The following is a 23401-nucleotide window of genomic DNA, read 5'->3' as shown; positions in this document are numbered from 1 at the left end:
GGGCACACCTATGAGCACTGGGGCCCTGGCTGGCAGGGTCCCAGTGACACATACACTAAAACAACATATATACAGTGAAATATGGGGGTAACATGCCAGGCAAGATGGTACTTTCCTACAGTGTACATATATCTTGTGTATATATCTTATCCTCATATTGAGGGTAGTCACTGAGATACTTTTTGCATATTGTCATAAAAATAAAGTACCTTTATTTTTAGTACTTCTGTGTATTATGTTTTCTTATGATAGTGTGCATATGACACCAGTGGTATAGTAGGAGCTTTACATGTCTCCTAGTTCAGCCTAAGCTGCTTTGCCATAGCTACCTTCTATCAGCCTTAACTGCTAGAAACACCTCTTCTACACTGATAAGGGATAACTGGACCTGGTACAAGGTGTAAGTACCTCTGGTACCCACTACAAGCCAGGTAAGCCTCCTACATTGGGGTGGACTGGAATTGAATGGGGTGGATTGCCCTTCAGTGGAGTGGAGTGGGGTGGATTGGAGTGGGTGAATTGTTTGGGTCTGAGGTAGATTGGACTGGGTGGGGTGAATTGGGTTGGTGTGGGGTACAGTGGGGTGGATTAGATTGGAGTGGGTGGATTAATGTGGTTTAGAGAGGGGTGAGTTAAGGTGGACTGGATTGGACTGGAGTAGGGTAGATTAAGGTGGACTGGATTAGGGTAGATTAAGGTGGACTGGATTGGCACAGCATGGATTGGAGTGAGGGGATTGGGTTGCAGTGGATTGGATTGACGTGGCTTGGCTGTTGGTTGTGCTGGGTTATACTGCTGTGTGGTGGGTTATATTGGGATGGGTTGGATGTGGAGTGGCCTGGAGTGGGTTGAATTGGAGTGGGTGGATTGGACTTGAGTGGGTTGGACTGGGGTGGTAGGGTTGGATTGGAATGGCATGGGGTTGATTGGATTTGAGTAGACTTGATTTGAGTGGGGTGGATTGTTGATTTTGATTGCATTGGAATGGAGTGGGTATATTGGTATGTGGTGGACTGAATTTGAATGGAGTGAGTGAACTGGATTGGTGCAGGACTGGACTGGGCTGGAGTGAAATGGGGAGGAGTGGACTGGACTGGGTGGATTGGTGTGGGATGGATTGGAGTGAGGTGTGTTCAGGTGGTTTGGAGTAGGGTGGATTAAGGGGGAATGATGTGGGTTGGGTGAGATTGGACTGGGTGGGTTGGATTGGTTTGGGGTGGATTGGACTTCAGTGGGTTGAACTGAAGTGGGGTGGGGTGGATTGTATATGAGTGTGGGGTGGATTGGAATTCATTTTTGCAGTTTTATATTGAGCAAACTCAACTTGAAGGGTTTGTAGCTCTTTACATGAGCACCAGCTACATTACACAGTCATATTCATTTCATTTAGACAGTGAGCTGTGCAGGATCACAGGATGTTGAGCTGACGCTGAGAGTCGGTTCCATGGCACAGTGTCCCCAGTTCCAAAGTTGGTAGCTTTGGCCCTAATGCATTCCGAGTCGACGGCAATCTAAGGCCTGCAGAGATCACTGGACAATATAGACAACTGATGCAGATTGCGGCTCCCATCACTAGGTTTCCTATGAAGACAACAAGCATTCAACTCCACATAATTCAACACAATGCCACAATTCCACAAAATACACATCAACACCACATGCTTCCACTACACACAATACATTTCAACATCTCATAATTCCACACCACACAATTCAAATCCACACCAGTCTGCTCCATGTCACATAATGACAAATTCAACTCCACAGATTTCCACTCCTCTCCATTCCACACAATTCCACTTCAAATAATAGTACTCTGTGCAACATGATCACACTCCACGCAACACAATTCAGCTCCAGATAATTCCACTCCACATATATCCACTCAACACCAAAACACATAATTACACTCCACAAACTTCAACTCCACACTGTTACACTACACATAATTCCACACCATGCCACACAATTCAATTACACAAGTATCCACACCACACAACATAATTACATTCCACTCCATACCACATAATTACACTTGACACAAATCCACTCCGCGCTACATAGCAACACACCACATAAATACAATCCACACCATGCCACATAATCCCACTCAATATATTTTCACTCAATGCCAGAGAATTCAACTCCACACAATTCCACTCCACTCAATTCCACTCTCAACACATATTTGATCTACACACCACATAAATCCAATTGACACCACGGAATTCTACATCATGCGATGTAATTCAACACCACACCACAAAATTCCACTCAATACGTCACTCCAAGACACACAATACCACTACACATAATTTGACTCCAATTAATGCTGCATAATTACTATCCCCATAATTCCACCGCACACCATGCCACACAATTCCACTACACAACCACACTCAACGCCACACAATTCCGCAACAAGCAATTATACTCAAACCCACATAATTTCACACCACACAACCTAATTGCAATCAACAAAACATAATTCAATATCATGCGACATAACTGAATTCAATTACATGCCACTCCATGCCAAACAATGCCACTCCACTTAAATCCACACCATGCAACATAATTGCACTCCACATAATTTCACTCTGCACCATGCCACAAATTTACACTACAGATATTTCAACTCCACACCACATAAATCTACTCCACTCCATAACACATGGCTAGAAGAAATTGACATTGACAACGTCAACAGCTCTCAGATTGCAGTGACCTGTTGGCTTTGCCAATGCTTGCTATTTTGCCCTTTTATTGGCATGGTTCCACCCCTACCCATTGGATTGTATAACACACTGTGCAGTGAATGTCTGTGCGCTCTCACGCCTCCAAGCCGCCATCCTATCTCTCTGTTGTTGACAGTGTTTGTCTTGAGCCCCAGCCTCAGGCAACAATAAAAATGCACTCTCTGCTCTCCTTACTATACCCTTCTTTTCCTCCTAGTGAGTGCCTCCTACATTTTGCTTTTCCTTCAGTTAAGTGTCCCCTCAAGCCCCCTCTTGCTCCTCTCTCTCCTATGTAGAACCCATCTTCCCCATTTTTCCTGCCTGCGTTCTCCCCATAGCAGCAGCTTAAACCAAACCATGGTTTTTGGGTTGTGTCTGCACAGCAAAAGTCTTGTAAATAGAACGAGCATTTGCACAGCTGAGCGAGCTGCTGTGTAACACGCCATAAAGTAAAATAGAAACATGTTCTATGGCGCGGCCAGCGTTGACTGCACTATAGCGTTATTTTTTCAAGTTTAAGCCATGTTGCACAGCAGCTCATTCTGCTGTGCAACACGTAAACAATATTGATAAAGCCAGTCGACTTTGCATAGGAGAAACCCACAGCTTTTGGTAATACGTGTTTATTTCATGCAGCCTCTCGTGAGTGCCCTGGGAGCTGCACAACACGCGTGATTAATGCATTTCAGTTCCGGGATGCAGACGCCAGCGTTAGTCTAACCCCTGATGCGTGGGACGTGGCAGGGTGGTCTGCTCCAGCCCTGATTATTCCTGGAATTCTGAGACGTGTACTCTTGTTCATTTCATTATAAAAAAGAACAACAAGTTTCAGAATTACAATAAAGAAGCCGGACGGCAGCGGTTCACAAGGATCCGGAGTAAATAGATGAATGAATAAGACTATTACTGAGACCTCCGCTGCCAATCAGCAGCAGCCAATCCGAGTCAGCAGGCTGAGAGCCAATCCAAACTCACCTAGTTTATCAGAAGCAGGCAATCCGAGTCAGCAGGCTGAGAGCCATTCCAAACTCACCTAGTTTATCAGAAGCAGCCAATCCGAGTCAGCAGGCTGAGAGCCAATCGGAGCTCACGATGCTTATGAGCAGCAGCCAATAAGAGTCAGGAAGCTATCTGCCAATGCGAACTCTGGGTTAGTGACTGAGCCTCGGGCTGCGGTGAGAGCCTCGGACGTGAGAGGACAGCGGCGCGGGAGCCTCGAGCTGCGGGAGCCTCGAGCTGCGGGAGCCTCGAGCTGCGGGAGCCTCGAGCTGCGGGAGCCTCGAGCTGCGGGAGCCTCGAGCTGCGGGAGCCTCGGACCAGCGGGAGCCTCGGACCAGCGGGAGCCTCGGACAGCGGGAGCCTCGGACAGCGGGAGCCTCGAGCTGTGGGAGCCTCGGACAGCGGGAGCCTCGAGCTGTGGGAGCCTTGAGCTGGACAGCGGGAGCCTCGAGCTGTGGGAGCCTCGGACTGTGGGAGCCTCGGACAGCGGGATCCTCGAGCAGCGGTGAGAGCCTCGGACGTGAGAGGACAGCGGGAGCCTCGAGCTGCGGGAGCCTCGAGCTGCGGGAGCCTCGGACCAGCGGGAGCCTCGGACAGCGGGAGCCTCGGACAGCGGGAGCCTCGAGCTGTGGGAGCCTCGGACTGTGGGAGCCTCGGACTGTGGGAGCCTCGGACAGCGGGAGCCTCGGACTGCGGGAGCCTCGGACAGCGGGAGCCTCGGACAGCGGGAGCCTCGAGCAGCGGTGAGAGCCTCGGACGTGAGAGGACAGCGGGAGCCTCGGACGTGAGAGGACAGCGGGAGCCTCGGACGTGAGAGGACAGCGGGAGCCTCGAGCTGCGGGAGCCTCGAGCTGCGGGAGCCTCGGACAGCGGGAGCCTCGGACAGCGGGAGCCTCGAGCAGCGGTGAGAGCCTCGGACGTGAGAGGACAGCGGGAGCCTCGGACGTGAGAGGACAGCGGGAGCCTCGAGCTGCGGGAGCCTCGAGCTGCGGGAGCCTCGAGCTGTGGGAGCCTCGGACAGCGGGAGCCTCGAGCTGCGGGAGCCTCGGACAGCGGGAGCCTCGGACAGCGGGAGCCTCGGACAGCGGGAGCCTCGAGCAGCGGTGAGAGCCTCGGACGTGAGAGGACAGCGGGAGCCTCGAGCTGCGGGAGCCTCGAGCTGCGGGAGCCTCGGACCAGCGGGAGCCTCGAGCTGTGGGAGCCTCGGACAGCGGGAGCCTCGGACAGCGGGAGCCTCGAGCTGTGGGAGCCTCGGACAGCGGGAGCCTCGAGCTGCGGGAGCCTCGGACAGCGGGAGCCTCGAGCTGCGGGAGCCTCGAGCTGTGGGAGCCTCGGACAGCGGGAGCCTCGAGCTGCGGGAGCCTCGGACAGCGGGAGCCTCGGACTGTGCGGACAGCGGGAGCCTCGGACGTGAGAGGACAGCGGGAGCCTCGAGCTGCGGGAGCCTCGAGCTGCGGGAGCCTCGGACAGCGGGAGCCTCGAGCTGCGGGAGCCTCGAGCTGCGGGAGCCTCGGACAGCGGGAGCCTCGGACAGCGGGAGCCTCGGACAGCGGGAGCCTCGGACAGCGGGAGCCTCGGACAGCGGGAGCCTCGGACAGCGGGAGCCTCGGACAGCGGGAGCCTCGGCCTGTGCGGACAGCGGGAGCCTCGGACAGCGGGAGCCTCGAGCTGTGGGAGCCTCGGACAGCGGGAGCCTCGGACGCAGCATCGCGCCCAGGATCCCACGGCTGGTGAGGCGCGGGGGGCGGTGTCCCCGGCCACGGAGGGTCCACCCGCGCCTGTATTGTCTCATCCCCTTTGCTGCTCCCGCGGCTCCTCGCAGGCGCGATCCCACCCTTGTCCCCTCCCGTTCCTGTGCTCTCCTGGGTCCCTTCATCTCTCTACCTCCCGTGACAGCCCGCGGGAGACTGGTTGTTACCGCTGTCCGCACATGTACTCATGTGCTGGTGGTGCTCCATCCTGGGCGGCAACTGAGGGCTGGGACTCTCCCACCTGTCAGGAGTGGCCGGGTCTGAGCAGCATCCGCATCCTTGTAAGAGGCGCTGTATGCAGCCTGAGCAGCATCCTTGCGAGAGGCGCTGTATGCAGCCTGAGCAGCATCCTTGCGAGAGGCGCTGTATGCAGCCTGAGCAGCATCCTTGCGAGAGGCGCTGTATGCAGCCTGAGCAGCATCCTTGCAGGAGGCGCTGTATGCAGCCTGAGCAGCGTCAGCATCCTTGCGAGAGGCGCTGTATGCAGACTGAGCAGCATCCTTACAAGAGGCGCTGTATGCAGCCTGAGCAGCATCCTTGCGAGAGGCGCTGTATGCAGCCTGAGCAGCATCCTTGCAGGAGGCGCTGTATGCAGACTGAGCAGCATCCCTGCGAGAGGCGCTGTATGCAGACTGAGCAGCATCCTTGCGAGAGGCGCTGTATGCAGCCTGAGCAGCGTCAGCATCCTTGCAAAAGGCGCTGTATGCAGACTGAGCAGCATCCTTGCGAGAGGCGCTGTATGCAGACTGAGCAGCATCCTTGCGAGAGGCGCAGACTGAGCAGCATCCTTGCGAGAGGCGCTGTATGCAGACTGAGCAGCATCCTTGCGAGAGGCGCTGTATGCAGACTGAGCAGCATCCTTACAAGAGGCGCTGTATGCAGACTGAGCAGCATCCGTGCGAGAGGCGCTGTATGCAGACTGAGCAGCATCCGTGCGAGAGGCGCTGTATGCAGACTGAGCAGCATCCGTGCGAGAGGCGCTGTATGCAGACTGAGCAGCATCCGTGCGAGAGGCGCTGTATGCAGACTGAGCAGCATCCGTGCGAGAGGCGCTGTATGCAGACTGAGCAGCATCCGTGCGAGAGGCGCTGTATGCAGACTGAGCAGCATCCGTGCGAGAGGCGCTGTATGCAGACTGAGCAGCATCCTTGCAAGAGGCGCTGTATGGAGACTGAGCAGCGTCAGCATCCTTGCAAGACACGTTGTATGGAGACTGAGCAGCGTCAGCATCCTTGCAAGAGGCGCTGTATGCAGACTGAGCAGCGTCAGCATCCTTGCAAGAGGCGCTGTATGCAGACTGAGCAGCATCATTACAAGAGGCGCTGTATGCAGACTGAGCAGCATCCTTACAAGAGGCGCTGTATGCAGACTGAGCAGCGTCAGCAGGAGGCGCTGTATGCAGACTGAGCAGCGTCAGCATCCTTGTAAGAGGCGCTGTATGCAGACTGAGCAGCGTCAGCATCCTTGTAAGAGGCGCTGTATGCAGACTGAGCAGCGTCAGCATCCTTGTAAGAGGCGCTGTATGGAGACTGAGCAGCATCAGCATCCTTGTAAGCGGCGCTAAATGGATACTGGGCAGCATCCCTGAGAAAGACCACAAGTGACTACTGCATCTTCCAAAGAGCATCCCCCGTCCTAAGCAATATCCTTCACTTACTCCGGAAAGGAAGCAACCCTTTTTGTTTTTTTTATGGTCCAGAAAAGGCGCCGTCTTTGCTAATGTACTGATTAAGCATCGATGCAACGCAGCTTAATGATGGCTTTTCTGTTAGAGATCATAAGATAAAATGACATCAGCATGATAGAATTTAGATTTTAGTTCACAGACTGTATTTGTTCTTCTGGGATCATTTACTGGGTGTTCATTGAATGTTCTTAAGCAACGCTACTGAGAAGCAACAAATGCCGAGGGTACGGAGTTTCCGATTGCTGTCTTTTTGTTAGAAAAAAGTTATAGGATTGTGCTGCCACTGTGGAGCGCTGAGGTTTGAGGAAACTGGTCAAGAGGAAGTCAGATTGTCTTTCACTGTCTTAACCCTTTTGCGGCTAAGATTTGACCCTTCCACCCAGTGCTATGCCATTCTTTGGTTATTTAGGGGTCCTTCGCGCTTAGGCTTCCCATACCTTTTTGCCAACAATATCCACACCAAATTTGTGGCCTATCTTCTTTTTTTTTCCAACATCCTGGGGATTCTCAAGTTACCCTGAGTTTGTGAATTTCCCACGAGGGGGCTGACAAAATAGTAAAAAATGCAGCTACATTTTGGATTTTTGGGGACAAATGTGAGGAAAAAAGTGCTGCAGAAGAAAGCGTCTGTTGATGCCATTTGCAGAGGAGATAAACAAAGAGTTTGCGGTGATAAAATCTCCTTCTTCCCAGCTTTCAGGAACAGGTGGACTTGAGTCAGAAAACCACATTTTTAATGCAGTTTTGGTGTTTTACTGAGACATACCCCATATTTTTTGTGCTTTCGACATTGCAGTTAGTGGTAGAAATGGGTGTGAAATCAATGGCTGAAATGTAGACAACATTCTGAATTCAGAAAAGGGGCATTTGTGTAGATCCTTTAAGGTTTTCCCAAAGAAAGTAACTGCTGAAATAAAATAAAATAAAATATTGAACCAGAGGTACTCCAAGTCAATAACTGAGATGCACCTTGCAAATGAAGACAGCCTGGAAATGCGCCCTTCACGCTCCCAGGCTATCTTCATTTACATCCACGGCTCCCAGGGGGCATGCTCCACAGTTTGAAGAACTCTGCTGTAAATTACCAGGGGAGAGGGTGGGAAGGCATGACTTTATGAAGGTGGTCCGTGAAATGTTATGTGAAGATACAGTGATGTAACTTGTATGGAGGAGAATGCCTAGACCAGACGGCCCTGTGGGATAAGTCAAGGATTTGCAGCATCGGGTTTGTCCTGACAGTATCACTGAATAGTTGGGTGTTTTTCTTTACTGTTTTTCTCTACTGAGTGGCAGCTTTTACCTGATGTATTTATTATTGTACTTGTCTATGAACCTTAATTGACATTGTATTCTGAGCAATGCTGTTGACATGTACTAGTTATTTGTTAGTGGAAAAATGCATATTTGCTTTACTCATCTCTCAGAGCTTCGATGCTACGGCCGGAATGCGCTTTATAAATTCAAATACAAAAATACTTGCAGAGATAAAAAGTTAACTTTGAAACTGTAAAAATTTACAATACTAATGGACATTATGGATGACCTGTGAAAGGGTTGTGAAATTAGTGACTCAAGCAGCTCATTTTCTTGTCAAGGAAAAAAATAGAAAGCAAGGAAATCTCACCGCCAGTGAGGTAATGTAAATTTGAATAGCGTTGGGCTGAGAGATGATCCTTAGGGAATTCCACAGATTAGGTTCTTGACCTTTGGTATGTCGGGTGGTAGGTTGACTGCATGTATCCTTTCAGTGAGAAAGGAACCAATCCAGTTGAGCGCAGGTCCTTGTATGCCTGTCTCATGCAGTCTTTTGATTAGGGTGGGGTGGAAGACTATTGAAGGCAGCAAGGAGGTCAAGTAGTGTGTGTGCTGCTGTGTGGACCGTCTAGGATCATCCTGATGTCGGCTGTTGCGGTGTGGGCAGTCTCAGTGCTCTGCTTTGGCCAGAAATCTGATTGCTACTTGTCATGGAGCGCCTGTGCGTTGAGGTAGTAGGAGAACGTTGTATGCGTTGAGGTGGTAGTAGAGCTGTGTATTTATAGCTTTTTCCATCACTTAGGCTGGGTAGAGTCAAAGGGAGCTAGGGCAGTACCTTGCTGCATCCTTCCTCCTTTCTGTGTTTGCAGGAGTCTGCTTAGCACAGATGATGGTGAGTCCTGAGGCTGGTCTAACAGCCTGCAGGGTGCATTCGCAACCTCCTCGATCAGAGGGAACTTAGCTAAAGGAGGCTTGGGGTTCCCTCTACCCAACCCCTTCACCACCAAGAGGGTTTGAAATATTTCTCATTGAAGGCTTCATAAGGGGGGCATTGGTAACATCTGCATTCTGAAAAAAGGATGCGTAAAGGACCCTGGTTGACTGCCAATGCAGATGTTTATGGTGAGTGTTCCACCCTACATCAGCTGGCACCCAGGTCACTTTACATCACATCTCCCGCAGATTAATTTCCCCCCTCTCCACTCTTTCCCCTCCCCATGAGCCTATGGTACAGGAGCAGCTCCCTTTCCTTTGTATTTCTCAAAACTCTTGTGATTGAAAATGACTGATAAAGCACACTGTGACAGGGGTTTGGTGTGTAGTCCAATGTGGTGGCAGATTCTGGGCTCCTTTTCAGTGCTTTAATATTGCAGAGTTCTTCGTATGACTTTGTGCACTCAGGAATATAGCCGCAAAGCATCATCCTTTGTTATACTGGTTTATTTATCTGATCAGAGAGGAGAAGTATTAGCTTTGTGTTTTTCTATTCATTCACACTGCACTGTGGGTCTCTCTTATTACTACTTCATTGTATCCTGATGCACTCCTATAAGATGGACCAGATAGCTGTCAGGTTCGTGACAAGAGTGCCCATCCATCCTCCAAAATCAGGCCCATAGCTCAAGATTATGGTTTATGATTTTATTTTTTGCTCATGCAATACTAATTTTGGGTTTCTTTTTCATTTTGACAGGTGATTGAAACACAGCAAAAGTGAAAAGAGACATGAAATGTTTGTAAAGAAGTCCTTTGTGACAGTAGATGTGAAAACGCTGCACAAGGAAATCCCTTTCGGTGATATGAAGGGTCGAAGGAGAGGCTTCTCCGACATCAGAAACTACAGCACCATCGTGCATATACCATTCTGAAAACTAAAAATCAGGACCTGAAATGGGTGATTTTAATATACCAAAGATCATGTGTTTCTCATGAACGTAAGAACAGCTTCCAATGTAAATAATCTCTTTCTGACACCCACTGGAAGAGCTCACAAAATAGCTGATATTTGTATGTTTATGCCAACCCTGTAGTAGGAAGGGGAGCTTGAGTCTGTAAGCTGAAGTGCAAAGGAAACCGGTTGCATACATTATTGGATGACCAAACCTTCACCATAAAGAGTTATTAACCAGAACATCACAATACTGATCAATGAGGAATTAATGGCAGAAAATCTAAATGCAATGAAATGAACAAGGATTTTATGAATGGAAGATAAATATTTGAAGGTGTGAGCCACAAAATGGAGGAAGTAGTTAACCCAAAAAATTACGCTGGTGAAAACTCAATTCACTGTTCTACATGTGGCAAGACTTTTGCTTCAAGGTACAGTTTCCTAGTCCATCAGAGAATTCACACTGATGAGAAGCTGTGTAAGTGTCCTGAATGTGACAGGGCTTGTGCTCTAAGGTACAGTTTCCTAGTCCATCAGAGAATTCACACTGATGAGAAGTCATATAAATGTTCGGAGTGTGACAAGGCATACAAATTTAAGGAACGTTTATTAATCCATCAGCGAACACATACCGGGGAGAAACCATATAAATGTTCTGAATGTGACAAAGCTTTCATACTAAAAGAGCTTTTATCAATCCATCAGCGAACACATACTGGTGAGAAGCCATTTAAATGTTCTGAATGTGACAAGGCTTTCAGTCTAAAACAGCTTTTATTACTCCATCAGCGAACACATACTGGTGAGAAGCCATTTAAATGTTCTGAATGTGACAAGACTTTCAGGCAAAGGCATCATTTATTACTACACCAGAACATTCACACTGGTGAAAAGCCATATAAATGTTCTGAATGTGAAAGGGCATTCAAAAAGAGGGAACACTTATCAATGCATGAGCGAATACATACTGGTGAGAAACCATATAAATGTACTGAATGTGACAGAGCATTCATTAAAAAGCATCAGTTATCAGTACATGAGCGAACACATACTGGTGAGAAACCATATAAATGTACAGAATGTGACAAGGCTTTCCGTCAAAAGAGTGATTTTTCACATCATCAGCGAACACACACTGGTGAGAAACCATATAAATGCTCTGAATGTGGCCGAGCTTTCAAGCTAAAACAGTTTTTATCAGCTCATTACCTAACACATACTGGCGAGAAACCGTATGCATGTTCTGAATGTGAAAAGGCTTACAGACAAAAGTATGCTTTGTCACAACATAAGAAAACCCATCACAGGTTTTCAACTCAGAGTCACAGTTGATATGATATGATATAGGCAAAATTATACTATTGAGAAACCATACAAGTGTTCAGAAAATGATAAGCAGCGATACTGGAGTTTTGCAACTGTGAATTTTGCATAATTTTAGATTTGCCACATAATTCTGCATACGCTGCAGATTATCACAAAAAAAACATTTCTAGCACAAATGGTTCAGAAGTTACTAAGAATGCAGTGACACATGTTCCCACACAAAGGGAGGTCCTTTGCAATGCTGGACTTGCCGCCTTTCTGTGCCTGTTGCTACGTTTGGGTATTAAGCTGGGTCTAATCGGGTGGAATTAATGCCCATGCAGTGTTGGCAACTTTAGAAATGATGATATAATGAAGTGATACTGTTCCAAAATGTGCTGCATTATGCCACATAATTTGACCGTTCTTGCCTCATAATTTACTCAACCCTATCACAGCTTGGCCCTCTCGTGCCACATAATTCCAGTGGCCCTTAGGAGAAGGCATCTAATAAACAGGAGCTTTTATCCATCCAATAGCTAACACTTAATAGCGAGAAACCACTTGGTGTACTGAATGTGACAAGGTCTTCAAGTGAATTTTTTATTTCTAAGATTAGAAACACCAGACAGTAAGTATGAATACGCTTGTAATACAGTGTAATTGATGGTGATATAGTTGAGGAAGAAATCACTGATGCTAAATAGACAAGTCACCCAGTGATGAGGCAAATCACATGGCTGTTTACTTGATAGAGGAACAGCTGATCCGTCAACTAAAGGAAACAAATGAGAAACCAGACTTGTGCTTAATGTGACAGACTGTTAGCAGTTATACAACACCATGAATGCAAAGGCAAGAGGGACCATTGTACATTCTACTCATGAACCATAGAATCCTGATTCACCATACTCACTCATTTGTACCTCAAAAACCAACGTTGGAGATTGCCTGCCTCAGTTTGTCAGCCAAGCTTCGTTTTCAAAGACCTTCCTAAAATTGAACCCAAACAAAATTCACTTTTATCACCAATATAATCAAAAAAAGGCAGAGGAGGTGCTTTGCTGCATGATTTTTGGAACTTCTTCACAACCTCTCAAAGTAAATGAATAAAGTATATCCTTAACCATTCTCTACTTCATGGTATCCAGTACCAAGAAACTGCAGAGCGTTTAGTACACGTGCCCTCCTTTGCTAGGCTCTCTACAGGAGGGCCTAAACCGCTGTCCTTCTCACATGGATGGTGCTAGCACCCTGCCCACTAATAACCCTGGCCCTATGTTCACTCCAGTGAAAGTATGCTTCAGGCTGCTGATAAAAGAAAATGATACGATCACATTTGTTCTATTCCAAATTAACACTGTTGCTTGAAATCATTATCCTCTTCAAGACGTTCTACATCACAGATAAAACAACGCCAGACAATGCTTCTCTTTACCTGGTTGAAAAACTAAACCCCTCAGGAAGAAGGGCGAGCAACAGTACCACATAAGGCACCTGGACATTACAAGCGGAGAAGTGCAAAAATCAACCCACATCAACAGGTGTCACCCATGAAAGCAAGTGGCTTTGCTAAGTATTTGGTTTTCAGAGAGTGAGCTTGGAAGTTGATGCCACCCCTTGCAAACTCAAATCTAATTTAAAGACTTGTTTTTCATGTCAGCAGTAGACGGATGCAGGTCAACCAGTCAGAAACATAGTACAGCAGAATAGGTGTGGGAGTATAAGGGGGTACCAGAGAGACATTATCGAAGACGTCTATTTGAGAGACATCTCTGCTTCTGCAGCCTGATCTAAATAAGAAATTAACCCAATGTTACATTGTGTGGTATGGAGCCCCGTGCGAGAGGATGGACGTGTAATGAGGAGAGTAAATAAACAAAGTAACCTACTGACTACTTTATAGCAGTTTCTTCATACTTTGGCGACGAGCATTTTGGAGACCGATTTGATTGGTGAGGTCGCACTGGATTGTTTTTACCGTTGCCGCTGTCTAATGGTAGAATACCGCTACTGATGTGCGTAGGAATGATGAGACTAGCGCCACCTTATATTCCTGTCAAGTGTAGTCCTGCTTTTTGGGACACATCGTCATTTCATGTATATTCACTTTGATTTACTACTGCATGGAAGCACTGTGCTATATCAGCCTAGAAATCTATGCCTCGCATGTGCATTACGTCATCAGCAACTGTTAGGATCAGGTACTCAATGTCAGAATGTTGACTGCGTGACGTGACTATAGTGGATTGGGAAACAAACTTTGCATCTCTATGAAAACAGCAGCCAGTGTCAGTGGCTCACAAGTTACTGAAAACCCTACCTCAAGCATCGTGGTTTAGCAACAATTGTGGATTGGGGTGCTTTTGTTATCCTATCTGGGATATTACTTAGTTGGTGCTATGCACAACTTGTGCTTATACGGTGGAACATCTGTCTGGTTGTTAAAAAGTCACCTAGGAAACCTTTGGAAGTGCTAATTAAAACCGCACCATGCAGTTTGTACCCCTCCTAAAGTTCTTCAAAGTAAAGGTGAACCACTTACTACATGGGCTGGGTGGGAAGAAGAGTTTTTGAATTATATGAAAGCAGTTGAGTGAAAGCTGGAAGAAAACATTTTTACATTGTTTAGGTTCTGAAGGATAAGTCATTTTTAGGACTGTACCACTTATGAGGTCCCAGGATGATGGAGACCATGATTGCTTTACAGAAATTTGATGAGAATGCAGAAGTAGTTTAAATCCATTGTTAGTATTGTATTGGGTAGTTTCAAATTTTATACCAGATTTCCCTGTGAAGCAGAACTGTTTGACCTTTTGTAAAAGCCCTTGTGGCACGGTCTGTCTTTCAATTGGTTTTACCATGAATGGGAATAGATAATTAATGTACTTTGATGTCAAATGTGAAGGGCCTCAGTAGATGTGAAACTGCTTGTATGTTTTGAATGTGGTCGTAATACGCATATTGCATATTCTGCCATAGGGAAGAATCGTAAACTTTGTGGTAAGCTAGTGCATTTTTCTAGAGTGTAGGGACAGTAAGCAAAAAGTAGAGCAAAGAAAAGTAAAATTGGATATGTAAGTGATGATAAAATTGTTTCCCAAAGTTTTTTCCCAGTAACTTGGGATTACTGATGGGGTTCTTTCCAGTCGCAGCTCACAACATCAGGAAGGGGTGGGGTGAAGGGGGGGGGCGTTTAAGGGAGGAGGGTTGTAAATGAAAAGAAAAAAGAAAATCACCTCCTCTGCTGCGCACCACTCCTCTTTCCCTTGTTGCTGCTGCAGGCTTTCAGCCTGCCCTGCAGCCAATCATGACGCTGCTCAAAGCAGCATCATGATTGGCTGGGAGTGCCCAATCAGGGCACTCCCAGGTACACTGAGAGCTCGTGCAGGCTCTCTCAAGACTTGAGAGAGCTTACTGTGCGCATGTGTGTTTGACCGGCCCGAGACGGCCGGCCAAAGATACATGCACAGTGAGGGGGACTGCTGAACACTCCCCCCTTGCTGCTCTTTACCCCCGTGGCCCCACCCCTTTAAAAGAAAGAGATAATAAACAAAGTTTATTATCTCTTTCTTTTAAAGGTTTTGCAGCTGCCACGGCTGGTGGGGGTGGCAATGCTCCTCTACCCTAATGGAGGAGCCACCCCTGAATCTTTCACAAAGTTCAGTTGAAGAATAACACTTTTGCTGTTAAACATACATTGAGAAATGTTCTGTTGAGTGTGAGAGAAGAGCTGAAGAATTTAATGTAAAGTATGATGGAAATGGGAGTTATCCAAGAAATCGGGTCATTGGAGTGGATTTCTCCCATTGTACTGGCGCTTAAGGGTGATGAGACTGCGCATCTGTGTGTTGATTTACGTGGATTGAATGCTAACATCATGATTGACCCTCTTCCTAATAATAATGAACTAATGTGCATGTTGGAAGGAAATAAAGTCTTTTCGGCACTGGATTTATTTTCTGCCTACCATCAAGCTATGCTGGCACCCGACGCAAAAAAGCAGAACACCTTTTTGACATCTATAGGTCTGTTTTAGTTCGTTAGAACGCCTTTCGGACTAGCATCAGCTTCTGTTTTCCAAAGGCCTATGTTACACAATTGTAAGGGTGGTGAAAAATGTGTGAAATGTTTTCAGCATTATATATTTGTTTTCTTGAAAACAAGAGAAGCAGGTAGAGCATCCTAAGGAGGTTTGGGATGGTCATGTAACTGAGAGATGTCCACACCTGGTATCACCAGGGAGGGGGTGTGCAAAGTCACTAGGGAGCAGAGGCCATTCCAGTTCGGGGGTAGTTGTATGTGGAGCCGGGCCCCACACATCCAGTAGTCATCCATCAGGCTGGAGGTGCTGCCCTGCATATCAGCGTTGTAGGTGGTGATGTTACAGTTGAGGTCACTCCCCACTTTCACTGTCCCTTTCCCTCTGAAACAAAGAGAAAACAGTGTTAATTTCATTGCTATTCTAGGGTGTATCGTAGTCCCTGTCCATGTAGATCTCTGTATGTTCGCATCCCATATTTCCTGACATTGGCCTATTATCTTATTAAAGCTTAGTGGACCTTATGTTTTGGTACCATTTGTCATGGGCAAATACTGATCGTGTGATACTAAGAACTGGTCTGCCTGAGCAATCCGGGGGCAGGGGTTTAGCTAAATAGTTATTACATTCAGATGATGGGTAAGACCTTCCAAAAATACCTCGATGTAATACCCATTTTTCCCAATCTGGGTGAAACATTGTTTGCCCTGCTTCCTTCATTCTTGATATCTCTTCCATTATCTCTTGTTTTTCTGTCGGGACTCGTAGGACTTCTGGGGTGGTGTCAAATCTAGTTGTGTTAACTCGTGCAGTAGCAGGACTAACCTGAGTTGGCTGTAGCTGTGCTCTCATTCTGCACAAAAACAGGTGCAGGAGACAATGTGTAATGTTTGGGGATACCTCTTTAGGGAGATGCAATTTATCTACTCCAGCAGCATGGGGAATGAGAGAGCATACATAACAACTGGTGTTGGATGTGGATGTGCCTATGCTGTGCATGTGCTGGTACCACACATTGTCAAACAAAGCAATATGGCGAGGGTGATGGTTAGTATCATTATCAACAGTTCTACGCATGCGTGTAGTAATCGATATAGGATCAAAAAAAAAAATATATCTATGGGCTAAAAGCAGCAATATCAGTGCAACGAGGAGGAAAAACAAACATAAAATACATAACTTAAAAGAAGAATTGTCTAAGATTGAAGCTTTAGAGGGAGGCTTTACTCCGGTTGCTTCTCCTGTTCTCCCCCCCTCTTTTTCCTGCTCGGTGTCCAAAGGGATGGATGGCACTGGGAAGGGTCCATTAAATTTGCAGTTCTTCCATTGTCTTGCAAAATTGCTAAAGTTCCCAAAGGTAATGGTGTTTGTTGATCCTTTACAGGAGATGCGTTGGCACGCTTCTTGGCTGCACGTGTAACTTGTTTAGAAAAGAACTTTGCAACTTTGGTTAGCTCAGACATGTATTCATTCATTTCAGATTATACAACTTCAGGTGCACTCTCAGTCTCCAACTTATGTCTGGTTGGTGGCACAAATGTGCTCATTGTTCTACCTGTCAATATTTGATGAGAAGTCAAATGGTGCTCTGATCCTGGGGTATTTCTCAAAGCAAAGAGGGCTAACAGACTTGGCATCACAGTGAACACAAGGTCCTGCTTCAATCCACCTTGAGAATGGGCAGACTACAACTATAAGATAGCGATAATGATTGCATCTGCCAATCATATCAATGTAGTCAATGTGCAGTTCCTTAAAGGGACCTTGTGGGCGAGGTATTGTAGAAGCTATTACCTTAGAGGTGGGACTTGGTGAATACTGCTGGCACACTGCAGGTGTGTGTGTGTGTACATTATAATCCTCTCATGTAAGTAAGGGACAAACCAATCCTGACGTATTTGGAGGGACATATTGTCTCTAGCAGTATGTGAACGAAGATGTAGCTGGTTTAGAGCTATCAGTAGCAATGCTTGGGGCATGACAGGCTTCCCTGTTGATATTTGTCTGTATATTAAATCTGTTCCTGTCTGTGTGCATCCTCTAGCTTCCCACAACTGTTTCTCATGCTCTGGTGCATTTTATTGTATCTCTTATATGCAGGTGAGCTGTCTCTTTGTAATGTCTGGATGCATTCAGAGAGTCTGAAGATGTCAATGTTTCACTAGCTAACAAAACTGTGGTATGTGTGTCACGAAGAGGGCGTGTTGCTGCATCTTTGGCTGCCCAATCAGCCAGGGCATTTCCACGGGACACAAAATCTGAGCATTAGTGTGGGCTGCACATTTCACTACTGCAACTGCATGTGAAGGTGTTAAAGCTTGTATCAAGTCCTCTAAAAGGGGGCGGTGCATGACAGGGCTTTCATCAGACTTGAGAACTCCCCGTCTATTCCACCGCATAATGCTGGAATGCACTGTTGTAGTGACATAGGTTGAATCAGAGTATACTGTTATTGTTTCTCCTTCCCCTTGTTTGAGGGCTGCCCCTAAAGCTACTAATTCAGCAGCCTGGGCTGAATATTGAGATGGCAAAGTTATCTATTCAGTTATCTACAGTGTGTCTGAAGAGTTGTGCTCATAGCTCTGACCACTGCAGCACTTGTATGTCTTACCCCCTTATGTCCATTGATAAATTTGACAATGAAAGTCCCCTCTCAGTGTTGATGAGAAAGGTGTACTCCTTGCCATTTATGGCTACCATCACAGTGGGTTCCTTGTCTGGCCTGTGGGTTACCGAGAAGACTGGACACATGAGACTTCTCCTTGGGCACCTTCATTGGGCATATGCTCCCATGTAGTTTTGCTGGAATGGGTTACCTCCCCTGACAGTTACCCCTCCTTGTAAGTTCTGGTGCTGCAAGGTGGGCTGCACTGTCTGCTGTAACTGCTGAGGCTGTATCTGTGGTTGAGGCTGCAGTTGTATTTGGGGCTGTGGGAGATATATCACTTGGGGACTCGTGGCAGATTGTGCTACAATGTCACCAGGCGGTACCATTTGTTGGCCATAATTTGCCCTTGTCTGGTTGCTAAATTCATCTTCCTTTTTAAACCTACAGTCTCTAATGAAATGTCCTGTCATTTTGCAATAGTGGCATGTCTGTCCACTCTGGAATGTGTTTACTCTATTTCCCCCAAACCTTCCTCGCCCTTCTCTTCCATTATTCCTGTTATTGCTTCTCTGGGCATACTGGTAGGTTTGCATTGGGGTGCCTGAAGGAGGCATTCCCAGGGACACTGCAGCTAACTGGGTGGTAGCAGTGGCAATTCCTTCCTCTGTTTTATTGGCTATTTCCTGCTGGACCAATTTAGCTGCTGCTTTCTCTATTTTATCTTTCTCGCTCTTTTCATTTTCTTGTCTCTTCTTACAAAAATTTATTATGTGTGCTTGTATCTCTGTCCATGGTTTGGCCTCCAAGGCAACTATATTATCTAATTTATCCTGCACTTCAGCTGGCAGACACTTTTTCACTATTTTGAAAATAGTATTGCATTCTGTCCTGTGACATCCCAACTCTCCACCGTTTCCTGTGTCCATTTTTCCTTTATTCTGTTAAGGAATTGGGCTGAATCCTGATTTGGCTGCATTGCTTGTGCCATAAGGGACCCAATGTCTGGCCTGTCTGGATACATTTTCCTCAGTTGTTTCCAAACAATTCCCCTTACTCTATTAAAGGGTGCCCCATCACATTTTGGGTTGGTCAATGTCACATCCTTTACTCCTGCCTTTGTGAACTGTGTGTTTGTCTCATCTCCTATAAGGGAACTTAGTAAACTCTTAATGTCCCCTATTGCAAGAGTAATCCCTGCAGTATGTTTTTCCAGAGCTGCTATCCATTTCCCAGCACCCTCCGCAAGTTGTGGCAACTGTTTATTAAAATGTTCTTTGTCCATCTGGGGCCATGGTATATTTTGAGGCACCCCAGGGCCCTTGAATATCAAGGGCAGTTGTGACAGGACTGTATTCCTATTGCCAGTAGGGTGATGAGAGTCATACTTACAAGCATATCTCTGCCACACCCTTAAACCTTTCTGCATATAGGGATAATCCCAGTAAGGTTCCCCTGTGCCCTATAAAATGCACATTTCTGCATTAGCCATGTCTCAGGGTTCAAAGGAACCCTCTCGCGGCCATGGTGTCATCTGTGATGCCAATCCTTCTGTCCAACCTGCTAGGTTGTCAGTAAAAAAGGACAATATTATACCAACTATTTTCATACTGAGCTACTATTTAATTGGGTGTCAAATTATTGCCAGGACATACAGGGAATGCATGTGCCGTGTCTTTCCTCAGTGTCATTTTTCCTGCCATATCAAATGTTCCCTTTCTCTCATATGGGCGTGCATTCGCCCCATCAAATACTAATCTCTGTAATTCTCTTGGCTTGTTTTGTAAAGTCTGTCCTGTCTTATTGTTTTCTTCTCCCTCACAGGCACATTGTGACTGTTCCTTGTTATGGTCCTCAAAAAGGGACATTCTTTTAACTTGTTCAGTGATGTCATCTAATGCCCCCTCTGATCCTTTGTAGGATTTTTCTAAACCCATATCTTCTTCACCTAAGCTGCTATGTGTGGAGGCTGTGTCATCTAGTCCTTCTTGTTCAATTATTTGTGGCCTAGTGAGGGCCCTTGACTGCCTCTGGGCCTTTCCTCCTTTTCCCAAGTCCCTCTTTTGTCTACCCGTCCATCTTCCTGCTCTGTGACCCACCTGCTTACACTAGCCCCCTCCATTCTCTGTACCCCTCTTGATCCCTCATTAGGCATACCTTCATTTTTCCTAGTGGGGGACATCTCGTCCTCCAAATGAAGTGTAAATGTGGCATCTACTGTCCCTATGTATTTAGTACTGTTCCCACCTGACATTTCACATGGTGTACTGGCCATTTGAGGATATGGAGATGGGTGAACATATTTTCTATGTTTAAAAAAAGATTCTAATGGTGGGCTATACTCTGGGTGTGTATGTCCCACAGCAGGGGGATGTGAAGAGGTGGGTAGTGAGTTTGGGGTACCAGGTTGCATCGTATTCATGCCCTGTACCTTTGCATTTCCTAACCTTAATTGCACGTCTTGATAGGGGGTGGAGGAGCCGAAGGGAGGGTCTAAGGCTTTGTATTTGACTCATTCATATTTGTTTCACAAAAGCCCCTCCATAGGTCTAGTGTGATCTTCCTTTTCTCTAGTTTATTTCCCTTGTATTTACTCTGTAGGAAGGTGGCCATGTGTTCTATGATTGTATTATCAAATGTGCCCTCTTTGGGCCACACATGTGCAAGTTTAAATGTTGCTTTGTGCCATTCCTTACAGTATTTTCCTATCCTGTCCCTGTCTCAAGAGAACACTTTAACCATGTGTTCTAAAGGAGACCCCATGACTGTTAAGTGAACTTAATCTTTTGTACTATATGTTTTCCACTCTAAATGGACTTCTATTTACTTCCTAGGGTATTTCCAGACTTCACATAAACTAGTATTAGGCTGTGAAGGTGAACATCAGATATATATATATCTCCCTAATCTCTTAATGACTTTATTCATTTACATATATATATTGGGTAAGTGCATTTATGTGTGGCCTAAGTGGTTTGTTTGCCTGACACAACAAACAATAATATTATTGTGATCTATATACATGTTTATAAATTACTCATATCCTAAATTCCACACTGGGAGGTCCCTAATAAATACATACAGTAGGAGGTCTAATACTAAATACGAGTCTGTTATTATTGCAGGGAATTCACGTGACTGTTGCCCATGGTTCCACTGAAAAATTGCAGTAACTTCAATATATTCACTTTCCTGCCACAAGGTGGCACCAGTGTCACACATGGAAACAAATTTAAAATTTACTCTTGGAAAGACAACTGCAACAGGTTTTGTAGATTTCAAAATAAACTCTTTTATTCTAATTACGTGAAGATCCTGTTCACATCTATCTGAAAGGTAGTTAAATATATTTGTATGTACTGTATAGTAGCTGATAATTCTCCTTCTATTTGTATATCTTCAATATATGTGTGTATGTCCCAGTCTATAATATTTGATAATTCATCTAGCCTCCAATCTTGAGGCTCTATAGTTTTATAATGGGGATAATAGTAGTGTCAATATTTGTTATGGGGTTTATGAGGCTACTACACTACTTTTAACTTGGAGAATAATGTCCTTGTATTAGTTCTTTGAATAATTACTTATAATTGTCTAACAGGCATTTCTCTTATGTCAATGTAGGTTGTTTTAAGGCCTAGAGGTGATATACTATAAATACCTAGGCATTCATAAACTTCTGACTTAAAAAATGATTCTATGGTATTGATATTGCTAATCTACTACGGTCAGTACTGTTGCAGAGGGCAACAGCCTGACCGTTATAAAAATTAATAATTAATTCAGGGATGTGGAATTAATTAGTTGACTTTTTGGGACCTGCCCAATCCAGTCAATTACTTTACTTTTGAGTATACTATTATAACTTAACCTTCATAAGAATAGGAGGTCTGATACTTATTTCTAAATTATACACTAAATAACAAATGTATATATTGACATTATTATGTGGCCACATTTCTGTCTATACATGCACATACATACACAGTAAATTTTAATATACATACACAGTAATTCTTAATTTCATACTAGGGCAAACAAAATACCACTGGTCACTTCCCTCTGGATTCATAAAAGGGACAACTTTTCACTATTTTCAACTAAAAAAATTGTGACGTCCAGATTTAATATCTGGGTTAGGTTGACATGAGTGTTCTTTAAAAGATACACTGATTGCTCAGCCCCCAAGTCCAACACTACTCCTGACCACTTTTGACTTACTTAGTCAAGCTCCCTGTATCTTCCGGACTTACCACCGGGATCCCTTAATATCATCTCAATTCATACACAATCTTGCATGCAAACACAAAAATGACCTACATTACAGTGTCAACATTGTAAATGTCTTTATAAAATAAAAGGAACAGACCATGTACTTTGTACACCTTACTACCATCACCTGAGTCCCATCTGTCCCCACGAAATCAGAGATTTTTACTAAATGTAGGCATCTGTCTTACCTCTTTAAAATGTGCACAAATCACCTTGTGGAGACAGGCAGGGCCCCCAGTTCAGCAGTTGGTGAGATCAAAGTAGAGCTCCTAGGCTTTTAGCTCGCCAATATGTTAGAGGGAAATCTGTTAATAAACTAAAACAAATCATTTTGACACAATAATATAGGTTTAATCAATTTTCAGCTGGGAACAACAGGCAGTCTCACATAGAGGCCATGACTGAAGTTCAAAGTTCTGGTTCAAACACCAGTAGCATTTATACTATAAAAAACACAAAAAACTGTGGTCAAGAGTTCAGCATTTACGTAAGCAACTACAAGCAGTACAGATAAGATAATGAGGTGCCTCTGGAAAGAAGCACTTGCACTTGTTGGCCTCATGGGTGGGCAAGTTACACTGACGTCATTCACCATATCTATCTTTCTGCACAACAAGAGATTATGGGGGTCATTCTGACCCTGGCGGTCTTGGACCGCCAGGGTCACGAATGACGGAAGCACCGCCAACAGGCTGGCGGTGCTTCAAAAGCCATTCTGACCGCAGCGGTAAAGCCGCGGTTGCCCTGCCGGGGCCGGCGGTTTTCCGCCGTTTTTGCCCTGGCTGGGAGAATCCGCCAGGGCAGCGCTGCTTGAGATTCTGACCCCGTTACCGCCAGCCTGTTTCTGGCTGTTTTCA

The 23401-nt window shown here is 45.7% G+C and overlaps 2 protein-coding genes across 2 annotated transcripts; one reads left to right on the top strand and one right to left on the bottom strand.

The window, feature by feature from the left end:
* Positions 1–3857: 3857 nt before the first annotated feature.
* LOC138297182 (serine/arginine repetitive matrix protein 2-like) lies at positions 3858–15577 on the bottom strand. Its single transcript, XM_069236677.1, has 2 exons — positions 10121–15577; positions 3858–5342 (listed from the first exon to the last, which is right to left on the bottom strand). Exons 1-2 carry the CDS (start codon positions 10283–10285, stop codon positions 3858–3860), a joined length of 1650 nt encoding a protein of 549 aa, XP_069092778.1. The 5' UTR covers positions 10286–15577.
* On the top strand, positions 10669–13520 carry LOC138296920 (zinc finger protein 300-like). Its single transcript, XM_069236442.1, has one exon. The coding sequence runs from the start codon at positions 10669–10671 to the stop codon at positions 11650–11652; it is 984 nt and encodes a 327-aa protein (XP_069092543.1). The 3' UTR covers positions 11653–13520.
* Positions 15578–23401: the final 7824 nt, after the last annotated feature.

Source organism: Pleurodeles waltl, chromosome 5, assembly GCF_031143425.1.
Source record: "Pleurodeles waltl isolate 20211129_DDA chromosome 5, aPleWal1.hap1.20221129, whole genome shotgun sequence".
Taxonomy (NCBI): domain Eukaryota; kingdom Metazoa; phylum Chordata; class Amphibia; order Caudata; family Salamandridae; genus Pleurodeles; species Pleurodeles waltl.
Note: the sequence above shows the minus strand (reverse complement) of the source record. Positions and strands in the feature narration are given on the sequence as shown.

Coding starts and splice junctions, on each gene's coding strand:
- LOC138297182 (XM_069236677.1), bottom strand. CDS start 10,285: ATGCACGATGGTGCTGTAGTTTCTGATGTCGGAGAAGCCTCTCCTTCG. Junction 5,343..10,120: donor TTGCTGTGTTTCAATCACCT/GTCAAAATGAAA, acceptor CCGCTGTCCGAG/GCTCCCGCTGTCCGAGGCTC.
- LOC138296920 (XM_069236442.1), top strand. CDS start 10,669: ATGGAGGAAGTAGTTAACCCAAAAAATTACGCTGGTGAAAACTCAATT.